The sequence below is a fragment of the Maylandia zebra genome, linkage group LG4 (assembly GCF_041146795.1).
Source record: "Maylandia zebra isolate NMK-2024a linkage group LG4, Mzebra_GT3a, whole genome shotgun sequence".
Classification (NCBI taxonomy): Eukaryota; Metazoa; Chordata; class Actinopteri; order Cichliformes; family Cichlidae; genus Maylandia; species Maylandia zebra.
In genome coordinates, this window is record NC_135170.1 from 26,545,475 (window position 1) to 26,559,286 (window position 13,812).

The 13,812-nt window shown below is 40.3% G+C and overlaps 1 protein-coding gene across 1 annotated transcript; it reads right to left on the minus strand.

Moving 5' to 3' along the window:
* Nucleotides 1-627: 627 nt before the first annotated feature.
* On the minus strand, nucleotides 628-13,655 carry dnmt1 (DNA (cytosine-5-)-methyltransferase 1). The gene is made up of 34 exons (XM_004552134.2): nucleotides 13,450-13,655; nucleotides 12,997-13,033; nucleotides 12,412-12,519; nucleotides 12,060-12,300; nucleotides 11,883-11,955; nucleotides 11,709-11,790; nucleotides 11,566-11,606; nucleotides 11,433-11,487; nucleotides 11,263-11,346; nucleotides 11,002-11,111; nucleotides 9,591-9,709; nucleotides 9,405-9,497; nucleotides 9,158-9,309; nucleotides 8,746-8,933; nucleotides 6,594-6,774; nucleotides 6,402-6,499; nucleotides 6,079-6,226; nucleotides 5,860-5,975; nucleotides 5,583-5,784; nucleotides 5,366-5,499; nucleotides 5,092-5,271; nucleotides 4,571-4,795; nucleotides 4,297-4,489; nucleotides 3,978-4,068; nucleotides 3,762-3,893; nucleotides 3,379-3,661; nucleotides 3,088-3,229; nucleotides 2,750-2,916; nucleotides 2,466-2,643; nucleotides 2,184-2,379; nucleotides 1,928-2,091; nucleotides 1,623-1,739; nucleotides 1,041-1,134; nucleotides 628-919 (listed from the first exon to the last, which is right to left on the minus strand). Exons 1-34 carry the CDS (start codon nucleotides 13,494-13,496, stop codon nucleotides 882-884), a joined length of 4,509 nt encoding a protein of 1,502 aa, XP_004552191.1. The 5' UTR covers nucleotides 13,497-13,655; the 3' UTR covers nucleotides 628-881.
* Nucleotides 13,656-13,812: the final 157 nt, after the last annotated feature.

Genomic DNA, 13,812 nt, shown 5'->3' on the forward strand with positions numbered 1-13,812 from the left:
CGAGGGCTGCAGGTTTTAGATCTCACCCTGGGTCAACACACCTGAATCACATGATTAGTTCATCACCAGGCCTCTGGAGAACTTAAAGACATGTTGAGAAGGTAATTTATTCATTTAAATCAGCTGTGATGGATTAAGGACACATCTAAAACCTGCAGGGACACCGGCCCTCGTGGACTGGGATTGGGGACCCCCGTTTTAGAGTCTCCTGTCTATCAGGATGAGTTAAAAAGCTGTCATTTCAAAGTTTCTTAGATGATCAGGGAGTACATTTTACACCCAGTAGAGACATTTGGAGGATTTATCTATTCATTTTAAAGTCTTGTAATATGTGACCCCTGTGTATATTTACTTTTTTAATGTATTTCTAACCCCAAACAGATTCAGTAACAGCAAAGATTGTGGAACAAGCAGCTCAAGGAAAGGTTTTAGTACAGGTCAGACTTTAAACAGTTAAAAACCAAACTCTGCATGTTTTAACATCTGGTGTCCACTGATCTAAGGTTCATTTACAAAATGCTTCAGAATTCAAAGAGATGAGGTTTTTCAACCACTTGGCACCACTTTCTTTGATTCCCGATATATTGATCACACTTGCTGTACATTTACAATAATGAAAACTACAAGTAGAATTTCATAAGATTTATTTGAAATATTACATATAAAAACTACATACAATTTATCCCACATTAGGTGAACATTTAACAACAACAGCAACAACGTCATGATTAAAAGCACATTTAAAACTCAATGTGGAATGGTACTACATAGAAAGTCCATAGCGGCCACTTGGTGACGCCATTAAATCGCAACTTTTAAGAGAAATCATTTCACCAGCACCAGGACTTGCAGAAGTGATTCTTGATGAAATCTTTACACGCTTAATCAGAGAGCTCCATCTTCTCTTGTTTAATGTTCTCTGTGGAGGGAAAGTAAGTAAGTTAAAATAAATTAATTTTAAAAAACAAAACCACACACTTGAATGAGGATTGGTGCATTCAAATCTTAAAAGATAATCATACGATTAAACTGAAAGTCACCTGATGCTTGTTCTTCCTTCATCCTTTCCGTGATGCACCTCTTAATCTCAAGCCCAATGGCCCTGGAGAGCGGAGGGGGCACAGCATTTCCAACCTGGAAGGAAACAGAAGCAATTACTTGGCAAGAAGCTGGGAGAGATGTTTCTGGGCAGCTCATGAAATGCAGTAAAGACATCTTCATTTTGGAACTGCAACTCAGTCCAAGATGATAAAGGCCAAAATGACAAGGCCAAAAATTAAAATGCTGCTTATTTTTGTTATCATTTATGTAACAAACGAAAATAATAACACATTAATTTATCCCCCATCACCTAAATTTATTGCCTCTCACAGACATAAAAACTGTACTAAAACAAAGCAGTTTCAAAGTTTATACTTTGCTAGATTCCTGCTAAAATGTCTCTGCAAGCCTGACCAAGCAACATCTCCTGAAAGAAAATAGTCATCCCTCACGTGACTTGTACAATATTGTGACTAAAACTCGTAGCAAAGTCACTGTTGCCACTCTTACCTTCTTTGTAGCAACTGTAACCACAAAAATTTCTCAGGGATTAAGAAAAGTATTGTGATTCCAGATTGTACCTGTCTGTGTTTGTCCAGGATGTTTCCAAAGAAGCGGTAGGTGTCAGGGAACCCCTGAGAGCGTGCACACTCTCTCACACTGACAACTCTGTGCTGCTCAGGATGGAGTACACGGCCCTGTAATCAAGAGAGCCTAAGGTCAGTTTCTTTCATTTAAGAAGTGTAAACCATTTCCTGAAGCACAAATTAGCTTAAGACTTAAATGCAAGTACTCTGTTTTTTCACTCCTATATTAAATAAATTTGAAGGAATGTTTAATGTAAACAAACTGAAAAAAAACAAAAACAAAAAACAAACTTGCGTACCTGCTTGCCCATTGGTTCAGGATTGGTGACTGTTGTGCTGAAGAAACCATCCCATTCCAACCTGCCATAGAGTCCCGCCCAGTGATTATGGCGGTTCCCGGTGTGGGGCAAACACCAGGGGATCAGGGTATTAAACTGCCTGTCTGCAGGGTCACAAGGCTTACCTAAAAAGACATTTGCATGGAAACTATAAGAGATGTATCCCAGATGGAGATTTAAGCTCTACAACTTTTTTTTTTTTTTAAGTCCTGCATACCTCCTGCACAGGTGCAAACACCTCTGAGTGCACCGGTGCCGCTACGCCCATTCTTCTTATCATGATGTGTGTAACGCAGTTTCTTAGTCAGGGTGCCATCCTTCAGTCGCACCTCGATGTTGGGCAGATCCCTCCAGTCGGAGCCTGGAGCCAAGGGGATGTAACGCATCCGACCCTCAACCAGTGCACTCATATCCTGTAATGCAGATCATGTAACTTCTGTCATAAAGTTATTCTTTAATGACTGAAAGAGTGAGCCAACATGAGAACACCACAACTCACCTTGCAGATATGATCTCTGAGGATAGGCTGGTACTGTGTGCCTCTGATCTGCCTCTGGAACCAAGACTGGGGCTCCCCATTGTAGGAAATCTCCAGTGCAGCTGCACCATTGCGAATCTCTGGCAGGTCAGACATGGTATCCCTGACAGTGATAGTTCTGTAGATTCCACCATTGCCTCTGTAGACAGAAATTAGTGACAATGATGCTTTAATGTCTTGTGAGAAAGATTTGCAACCTAAAAATACAATATAAGCAACCCAGAAGGGGAAAGGGTTTACATTACCGTGTGACATTGCTGACGTATCTCTTTTCACCCACCACAACGCTGAGAGAGCAAGCTCTGGGGGCAAACACATGCAGAGGCTCAGGATAGCGTGGCAGCTTCTCTCCCGGAGCAGCAGCCAGGATGATGGCCCTGCGCCGGGTCTGAGCAACACCGTACTGACCGGCCTAATGAGAGCAGAATGCAGCGCATTAGTGATCCTTTATTGTATGAGAAGAAAATAAAAACCTTATATCAAGCTGTTGGTTAACAACACAAGCTCTGAAATGTGTTTCAAGTCAATTTCATTTTAGCTTCACCCAAAATTTCACAGCAGAAAAGTTTAAGGTCTGACCCACCTGCAAGACACCAAAGGTACACTGGTATCCCATTCGCACAAGACAGCGCAGTGTGAGCTTCAGGACCATAGAGTTTTTGAATGACACAAAGTTCCTCACGTTCTCAAGCAGGAAGAATTTGGGTCTGTAGTAGTCACAGTAGCTGCAATAAGAAGAAACAAATAATAATAATTAAAAAAAAAACAAAAAAAAAACAACAACACTATTAATGCGAGGTTAAGAGTTTTTGTGGGAAACAAAAAAGCTTGCTGCACAGTGTCGGCGAAAGTTGATGACTTTAGGCAAACCAACCTAAGATAGGAGACAACAAGTGAGTTCTTGAATTTGGAGTAAGTGCGAGAGTTGAAGCGGTTCATCCCACTGAACCCTTGACAAGGAGGCCCTCCACACAGCATCTCCACATCACCCTTCTGAGGCAGCTTCTGGCCAAGAGAATTTGTTTTCTCTCCAGACATGACCAACTTTAGCAAGATGTTGCAGTCCTCGGTGAACACCGTTGTGCCTGGGTTGTTCAGTCTGAAGGCCTGTGCTGCTGGCTCCCACATCTCTATAGCCCAGAGGGTCTCAGAGATTGCTAAAGGCAACAAGCAGTTACGTTTTTGTACTGCAGTCCCAAAACAAACAAACAAAAAAGATGATTTTAAAACATTTTGTGAGTGGGTTGCAACATTTACCAGCCTGGTGGAATCCCTCAGAAAGTCCACCGCAGCCAGAGAACACATCCAATGTGCGATACTTGGGCACTTTAGGTTTAGGCTGTGAGTCCGGCTGTTCCTGTGCAGCTGAAGCTTTTCCTTTGCCTTTACCTTGGGAAACCAAATTTAATACATTAGGATTTCAGAGACTACTAAAAATCAATTTTTGAAGGAAAATATAAATACAATTTCTACCTTTTCCTTTGCCCTTTCCTTTTCCTTTATGGACAGTTGAACGAGCATGATTTGGGGGATCCTCAAAGCTTTTTGCCTTTGCATTATAGGCCTGTGAAGGAGGCACAGTATGGAAATAAGACTGCAGTTTCTACACTGAATTGAAGACATGTTCAAGACTTTTTCAAATAAATGTTCCAGTATTAGACAAAATCTACCATGTCAACTGTTTTTGCTTTCTTCTATGCACGTGGGGTTGTCATTACAAGAAATTGTTTTTGATGAATTGATAAATAGATGATTAGAGTTTAAAGATTAGAGTAGAAAGAAAGTACTGTACCTCAAGAAAATAGAAGCGCTCAGGTCCAGCACTGGAGTAGTCCTGGATGGATTCATTCAGGTCCTCTGCATATTCTACCTGGCAGCGGCCGAGTACGTCACCCATGTTTACGGTCACTTCTTCATCACTCCAGTACAGCTGATTGATGTCTGTATGGTAACTAGCTTTGACACCTTTGTGTGTGTTCTCAGGCCTGGAAAACAAGATAAAATTTGTTAAAGTCTTAAAATTTGTCCAATTTATAGCAACCCATTAAACTGTTAACAGTTTTTACCTGTAGAACTTGTAGAGTCGCAGTTTGACGTCTGACATCTCGGGTTTCCCATTGCTACGCCTGTGACAGAAGATCTCCTTGATGCGCCCAACACGGAAGGGCTCAGGAGCGTCCAGGTTTGAGCCCTTGATGTAGTCTGAGGACTTCCTGTAATACTCTGGATACAGATCCTCATCCACATCGTCTTTCCTGTGGGATCGCTTCACTGGACTGGCTGGCTTCACACTGAGAACCACATTGTTATAGAGGTAAGTGGTGGCCAAATTTTTTAATATACTTTAATATTAGCCACGATACTCAATCTTCCCTTTTTAATAAAGAACAAAATTTATTCAACCTGAAAAAAATAAAAATATAAACAGGCGACCCGTGTGTAAAGAAGGCCCTCTAGTGGCTGAAGCTGCACTACACATGTAGACTCCTCGTTCATGCAAACTACCGTAAGACTGAAACTTCTAAATAGCGTTAGACAGTACATGTGTATTCATCATTCTACAGGTCTGAATAAAAGTAACACTCACCTGAAATTAAAAGCCTCAGGGGGAAGGTAGACGCTGTCCCCCACCCTGAACTGCTCTCCTTTAAAGCAAGCCATAGCATACAAAGCCTTTGTGTCATGGTTTTCATTCTCCAGGGGTTCAAATACACGAGGCTTATCTTTGTCCTCTCGCTCTTTAGTCCTTACACAGCTGCCACAGAACCTGAAGGTGAAAGTAGAGATTTTAAAAATGTAAAAAAAAATAAATCGAGGAAAAGATCACGAGCAGCATAAATGAATGTGTAGCTGGTGCTTACTTGAATTTGCATTCTTCTGATGGAGATGTCTTTGGAGGCATTTCAAACCTGGCATATTCTGTGTCATACCAGAACTGATAGAAAAAACTCTTCCCGTCATCCTCAATCACCTTGAGGTCAACATCCACACCACCCTAAAATTACAGAAGCAACTGTTACATGAAGAAAATTACAATAAAAGCAGCTTCAGATCTTTCTAGCCCCTTTAAAAACTTACCTCCATAAACCAGTTGTTCGATGGGGCTTTATACATAACATCAACTTTGCCTTGGACATAATTGAGCAGCATGTCCTCACATTCATCCACAATGACAAGCTCGAGTGGATCTGAAGTCTCACCGAGCACCGTGTCTATTCCACGAAGGAACCAGTGGGCATGAAACATCTTTCCATTATTATCCTCCCACATTGACGTGATCCTAAGAAAACACCTCATTAGATTTGAGAATTGGCCTGAGAATTGAATATTATTATACTATGTCTGAAACGCTTACCTTGCCAGATACAGTGGAATGGATGGATCCTCTGATGAAACTGAGACACAGTCTCCCACCTCCAGCAGTTCATCGTTCAAAGAGACCTTCCTGTAGTATTGCTTCTTCCCTTCAGTCTGAAAGGAGTTAAAGATGAATATTTTTATATGACCAGTGCTGGGAGCCACTGCTGCACTAGAGGGTAGTTCTATTAATCTACCACACTGGATGAAAACATACGTGAATAGATTCTCCAATCCATGTAAGTTTGCACTGGGTCTGCTTCTTTCTTTTGGCATGAGGAACCTTTTTAGGCTTCTCCACAGGAACATCTTCCTCCTCAATGTTCTCATCATCTTCAGCCTCCTTGACTGCAAGGTTGGGGCATCTAAACAGAGATAGATAGATTTAAAGAGATTAATACGACTGCAACACCAAGCTGTATATAAAATATCATGTCTGTGTTTTATTCCTTCTTGCTTAAAATATTATGACAGATAAAGTCACTGATGCAAATATCTGGAAAAGCATTTGTAGGCAACACATTCAAAAAAAATGCTCACCTTCTCTGCCTACAAGCTTGTTTGCTTTTTCCACTTCCTCCAAATTTGATCATGTCTTTGCAAGCTGCACACTTTCCACAATCAGGAGACTGACAAACCTGTCCACACACACAGAAAAAGAATTCAATATGCATAAGAATTACAGAGGATGGACATCAACATCAGATACTGTACAGATAGTATCCAACTTGCCTCACAGACACCACAGCGCTGTCTTTTCATGGCGCTTTCTTTATCATTCTGCTCTATCTGATCAGAGAAGAATGCATCAAAGATCTGGTAGACCAGCTTTGTAGTGGTTGCTTTAGTTGGTCCCTTACTATCTTTTTCTATCTTTGTTGGGTGACGAATAGCCTGTCTTCTGGCAGCCCTCCTGTCAACAGAACAAAGTGCATGGTCAGAAGACGCAGATTTTACTCTGCACAAATACCTGACGATAAGTGACGTAATGGCATTATGAAGCCCCTGGCCATCAACACACCACAGCATCAGGCCATGCAAAGAAACAAGCAAACCAAACTAAACAAACAGAATGTTCAATGCAGAGTTTCCATCTGATGTAAGAGGCAATAAAGTTCTCTCCGTGGGAAGCAATTGGGCCTGCATGGGAAAAAACAACAACAAAAAAACAAAAACAAAAAACACACCAACATGTGCCAACTTCCTGAGTGTAAAGACTGCTTTGATCTCCTTTGGCTTTTGTTCTTCCTGTCAAAGATATAAATAGCATTCGCTGCAAGAACTCTAAACTCTTAACAAATTCTAACCCATGTTTGAGGAAGTGTCATATTTCTTATTAAACAAGATGGATAACCCTCACCTATATGAAGGCTTTTGAGCGTTAACTCATACAGGCTCTAACTAAATCAAAGTTAATTCCAAATATAAAGAGAATACCCTGACAGCACCACACTCAGGCGATGAAAAGTTTCGTTTTTAATTCTGATGCTTTACAGCTGTGGGGCTGCCCCATGTTCAAACACAAAGCTTGAACTTGGGACTTTCCAAGTCTTCTTGTTCTATGGATTATGAATTTCGTAATGGAAAAAAAAAAAAGTTTACGAGAAAAAGCCTCCGCATAGCCATTATGAAACTTAAAACACTTCTTTCTTCACCTACTATTAAGAGACTGTGCATCTCTTGCACAATATGCTCCTTTTCTAAATGTATCATTTTTGAAGCTGCCAGATACAAGATCAGAATCTCAGGAGAACTAGCTTTCTATGAGGAAGCACTGACCAACAACGACACTGCTAGAGGCATGATGACTGTTTTTAACGTTCACATTTGTTTTGCACAAGTGCTTATAAATGTCAGCAACAATCTCACTATACTACTAGCATCAAAGCACCTCAGACTTTAGCAACCCACCCACTGTTGGGTAAGTAAGTCTGTGGTAGAAGTTACTTTTTGAAAGTGAATGCCCTTTCCCAAACCTGCCCGTTTCCAAGGACCACATTCCAGATTGTTCTGTATAACAAATCGGGTATCACAAAATATTAAATATAAACACATCACAAGTGTTCAACGAGTTGAAATGTGAAAAGACGATTTGTATGTTTTAAATAATGTTCTGTTAAACTCGAGTGGGATGTGCCAGTCTAGTTAAGTTGTTTCTGCAAAGTTCGTTTTAATCCTATGACATCTTTAAATAAATCAATCACCGCACTCGCGCCGATTACACAAATCTGATATACGTGGCCAGATTTCAAATCTGCTGGATAAACTAAAAATAAACCACAATGTAAAGCCAAAAAATATAAAATGATTTAAAGTAGAAATAAAACTTTAGCATGAAATCTGGTGTAGTGCTCTTTGTCCATAAAGTTTCTAAATGCTTCACATTAAACACACCACCAAACAAGCTAAAGATGCATTCACAATGAGGCCTACCTACCAGTACAGCAGCATGCTGCATTAGGAAATGTTAAAGGAATGTTAGACATTAGGGAGAACAGGGAGCAGAAATACAGGAATATAAGCACAAATGAAATGGATAGTTTTAAAACCCGAAGGGAGTCAAAATAGCTGCTGATAGAAGAAAAAATAAAAATGGGAAAGCTGAAACTGGATTTTTCATTATAAATTAAGTATGTATTACATGTTTCTTCAATGCACTTCAGATTCAACATTAAGCTATTATTTCAAGTATTTGCAGAATCAATTCAGACCATTTTCTCTGAAATCTCAGAAGACTGCAGATTCACAATCCAACAGATGAGACCAACACCCTTGAAAAATGAATCATTTTAAGTATTGATGCAAAATTATCACTATACATCTAAGCATACAAAACAGAAAGTTGTAACAAAAAAAAAAAAACAAAAAAAAAAAGTTTAAGCACCTTTTTCCTAGAGTGACTCCTGCAAGCTTGATCAGGTCTCTCATGCAGGGAGTAACAATAATTGGCTGCTCATCCGAATCACCGGCCTCATCGTAGCTCTCCACCTGCTCTACAACAAACTGGGCATGGCGCAGGAGCGTGTCTTCAGTGAAGCAGTTGAAGTTGAGTCCTGCAGGAGGCACAGTTGTCTGAGGGAATGGAAAACAGGGCATAATAAGCTTTGGACATGTCATTAAGAAAAAAATAAATAAAAATTTGATCCCTGTGGGAAACCAACACAGGAACAGGCAGGATCACTTTATATGAATGGAAATATACACAGTAAAACATTTTTTAAAAATTCTCAAACAGATACCACGACAGGAACCCGGATTCAAAGACAAGAGTTTGTTTCATTCACACAAGACTGCACCTCAATCTTATTGAGTAGGTCTTCATAGGTAGCATCAGGATTCTTCTGGAGGAATTCAACCACTATCTTGCTCATATAGATCTTCTCTTGCATCAGTGCAAAGATGGGAGCATACTCCTCACTGGGCTGCATTAAGATGTAGTCAGCAAAAGCTAGATAAGGAAAGAGTTGGATAAACATTAGTGTACTGTATATATGGATTTATTTATTTTAACTAAATGGAGAAGAAAATACACAATTATACTACCTGTAGTGAAACCAATCAAAGCTTTTTCTCCACCATCAAAACCAGTGATCCACCAGGCATTAATGGGTCCCAGCTTTTTGGCAGGAACACCACCTAAAAATACAGGGGGGAAAAAAAAGGTTATAAAAGCTAAAAGACAATGTACAATCATAATGAACTTTCTATAACTGGACAGGTTTTCCATACCATCCATACAAGGGTTGTCATCATAGATGGGTTTGACAACACAGCTGAAGTAAAGCTCAACATTCTTCTCAATAAGTCCAGAGTCGAATGGACAGAGATGGCCACGCTTGTCATAAACACTGCAACACACATTGTTATACCATATGACTGACAAAAACTTTAAGTTTTAGAATATAAAAACAGTCTAATTAGAAGGAACACATCTGTTCTTCTAAACTCCTTTTACTTTAGGGATCACCACAGCAGATCATCTGCCCATCTCTCACTCCATTCCTAACATCGTTCTGTCACGCCAACCCACTGCAAGTCTTCCTTCACCACATCATGGATCTTCTCTATGGTCTCTTGCCCTCCACAAGGTTACTATCCATACTCTGTCCAAACCTTGCGTCTCTAACCCTGTCTGCAAATCTCTGAACCTGATCTGTACTCATTCATAATACTATCAATTCTGGACCCTGACAATTAAAATCTGATTATCTACAGCTCCGCCTCCAGTCTTGTCTGTATGTCTCAATACCATCTTGTAAACCTTCCCTTTCGCTATTGCTGATATCATTCTGTCACGAATCACCCCTGACCCATTTCGAAAGCCTCTCCACCCCTGCCCAACTCCCTTCTTCACCCCTCATGTGCTGTCCTTTGCTTAAGGTTGAGCCAATTTCAATACTACTTGCAGCAGCATTGTTGTGCTTAGATGTCTCCCTTTCACACAGCTTTCATTCTTCTCTCCAGAGCATACCCCCCATTTTTCCACTCTCTTCCACCTCCTTCCTATTGTTACTACAGATCACTATGTCGTCTGCAAACACCCTTCCTGCCTAACCTCATCTGTCAATCTGTCCATCACCACTACAAACAAGAAGGGACTCAGAGCAGATCCCTCATGTAATCCCACCCCTACAATGAACCCATCTCACCAGTATATGTTTTTTTTTTAGATCCACAAGGATGCAGTGCAACTCTTCTTGTCATTGGATAGTTCTCCACCACTCTCAAAGCAAACATCAAATCTGTTGTGCTCTTTCTGTGTGAAGCCACATACTTCATGGTATCAAACTTTACCCCACTGTAGTTACTACTACCACCACCTCATCTGACCAACCACCTTTCCAAGCTATCCTTTTCATAGATGCCCTCACCCATTTCCTGCACTTCCTGACCAACAGTTCCCCTCCGTCATTTTCTTCATTCTTGAGTTCCTCAAGGTACTATTTCCACCCTGTCACCACCCTCTTGACATAATAGTACATTTCCAACTCTATCCTGCTGCCCATTCAAGCTTGATGTCTCCCTCTAGCCAGTCACAGATCTTTCTTTCCTTGCAGTTTTGTTTTGTTCCTCTTACCTAACAAGCTGTGTATGTTACCTCACAGGAACAAAACCTTAATAAAGATGGAGAATTACTCACCTGAAGTTTGTGATCTTGTGCTGTGGCAGATCCTCATAGCTCTCAAATCCATCCTCATTGGAGTCAAACAGTGAGAGGCGCTCATCTGTTAACATTTCAGGCTCATCCAGCTGAAACACAGAAATTATGTTTCAGCAGACAGAAAAAAAAAAAAATATATATATATATATATATATATATATATATATATATATATATATATATATATATAAATAAAATTTAAAACAAACAAAACTGCAGTTTATGTTTGCAAGTTCTCACCGCATTATCAGGATCCCCTTGGAAAAACTTCAGGTCAGAATCATCTAGGTACTGTCTACAGTCTTGACATTTGGGTGGTGGTGTCTGAACAGTAACAAAAACACAATCCAGTCAGCACGAAGCAATAATGCCTTCAAAAATGTTTACAATTCACCTATCTAAATCACTACCTTTACAGCAGAAACCGGCTTTACAATGTCACTCTTGGATTCTTCTGGAGCAGCACTGCATAAAGAAAAGTGTCAACACATTTGCTTGTATAAACTATATCACAATTGTTGCTCTCAAGCTAAAGATACTTACTTGTCATCCGACTCCACTTTGAGACGTTTCTCCTCCCGAGACTACAAACAAATTTGAAAGTATGTGGAGGGTTATTTATCTGACACGGAGGAACTGTTTCTACTCATGTTTTTTTACATTACTTGTACATAACATTACGGTACCTCCTCAATGTCATCATCTTTCTTCGGTTCATTCTGTCCGTTGACAGCTTCTCCATTCAAGTCCTCTGACTTGCGCTTCTGACTGAAAGACATTTATTTCAAGCAGGTTAGAGTGACTGAAGTTTTGTTTTATGCCAAAATACATAAATGAATTAAATATATTCCTATACGCACACTTTAGTGAACATTGACAAGATAGTTGGCTGTTTCCCACTGTTTCTGGTAACCCTGGTACTTGCTGGAGACTCTACAAAAGGAAAAAAATTTATTTTAAAAATTACCTTTGCTTAAATAACTGGAGAAAGCCACTGAATGTGCAGGTGATCTCCATCTTAAGAGATTTAAACGTACTTTTTGTGTCAGAATTTGCCTTGCTCCTCCGTCCACCCTTCCCTTTTGAAGAAGTTGGTGACTTGACAGATTCCTCCTCCTCCTGTACGCTCATGGTTACATCTTCATCATGCTCGTCTTTGTGCGAACCATTTGAAAAGCCATTCGTCTTTCCATTCTTCTCTGCGTCATCAGAGTGGGAGCCATTTTCAAGATGAAGTTCTTTTCCAAGTAGGGCCTTCACTTTAGAGATATAGACCTCCTTTAAAAAACAAAAACAAAAAGCACATGACATATGTCACAAGTTAGATGACAGAAAGTCAAGTACGGTTTTAGGATTAATATCAATTTGGACAACTTACAACTGACTGACCTTTGAGATCTCTGAACTTTTCATTTTTTCCTCCAGACTGGTCAGCTGATCCTGAGCATCAACATGCAGAAAGTCCTGCACCAACTTGAGCTTCTCTTTCACATGTTCCTGAAGTGACATTTTAAAAGAGAATAAGAGCTAATGAATAAAGTCCAAAAAAAAAAAAAAAGGCGGCACAACTTATGCACTCACAGGCACGGGGATAAACACACAAAACTTAAAGAACACAACTGTCTTAAACTGGATTGCATTACTTAACGAGACAATATGCAACCTGGAAACTATCACATAGTACATATTTAACTTCTCCTGTTGACATCGCACCACTGGTGTCAGTTTCCTTATGCTGTCCACCAGAAACAGCTCAAATAGAAAATGGCACAAAAAAAGAAGACTAAAGCTGATCCTCGTTCATTTTATTTATAACTATTTATGATATAAGGGGAGTGCAATGCGGATTGAGTCTGGAACTTCCCTTCGAGGTGACAGTATAGAAACAGACTAAAATACTAAACATTTAGTTCTTCCACACTAAACTTCCGTTTCAGAACTACTAGATAAGCATGTTTTGAGTCCACAGCTCACCTCATCTGCAGATCCTTCCTCATCCAACCTCTGCAAGCTGTAAACAAAGGAGAATCAAAACAGTGCTGGGGTAAGTCAGAGCGAATGGTGTAGGAGCACATCCTTTGCTATACTGCAGCAATAAAACACTGACAGCGGGAAAGCAGAAACACAGATAACAAAACTTCCTGAGTGGCGCCAAATCTCACACGCTGTCCCATCCATTGGTAGGCTAATGATGCTAACTGGCTAATAGTGCATACCGCATTAGCCCTGTCAATGGCAAAAAGCTAATGTTAGCAACATCTGTTTGCACAGGTAAAAGGGAAACCGCCAGTAACGCTCAGGACAACCACAGAAAGTCTAACCCACCAGGACTGCCATTTCAGCTTTAACAGCCGCTGTTATGGCTTTTGAAATAAAAGCTGCAAGCTAGCTACATCAGTAGAACACTATTAGCATTCATTACAGTACCTTTTCCGGACATCGTCCGGGAGAGGCAGGGACGTCCTGGTTGGCATCGTAAACGAGCGTAAGACACGAGCGACTAAAATGTTTTAAAACCGTTTAAAACTCCACTATCATTAACCACCGCGCAGCTCCACGGTGACTGTCTGTCTGCAGATGGATGCTATAAGCAATTCGGGCGCGCGGGCCGTCTTTTCGCGCGGAAACCCGGGTGTTGTGGACTGTACCACTGTAGCTATGTACAGGTAAAACAGTTTCGATGATGGACTTAATACATCCTTGATGTACGTATCGTTTGTGACCGGAATTACACGTTTATGTCATAAATGTTATTAATAAAAGAAAAATGGGAATTTTTGTCTCTTTTAT

Coding starts and splice junctions, on each gene's coding strand:
- dnmt1 (XM_004552134.2), bottom strand. CDS start 13,496: ATGCCAACCAGGACGTCCCTGCCTCTCCCGGACGATGTCCGGAAAAG. Junction 11,956..12,059: donor GGCAAATTCTGACACAAAAA/GTACGTTTAAAT, acceptor TTCCTTTTGTAG/AGTCTCCAGCAAGTACCAGG. Junction 2,917..3,087: donor GTACCTTTGGTGTCTTGCAG/GTGGGTCAGACC, acceptor TGCTCTCATTAG/GCCGGTCAGTACGGTGTTGC.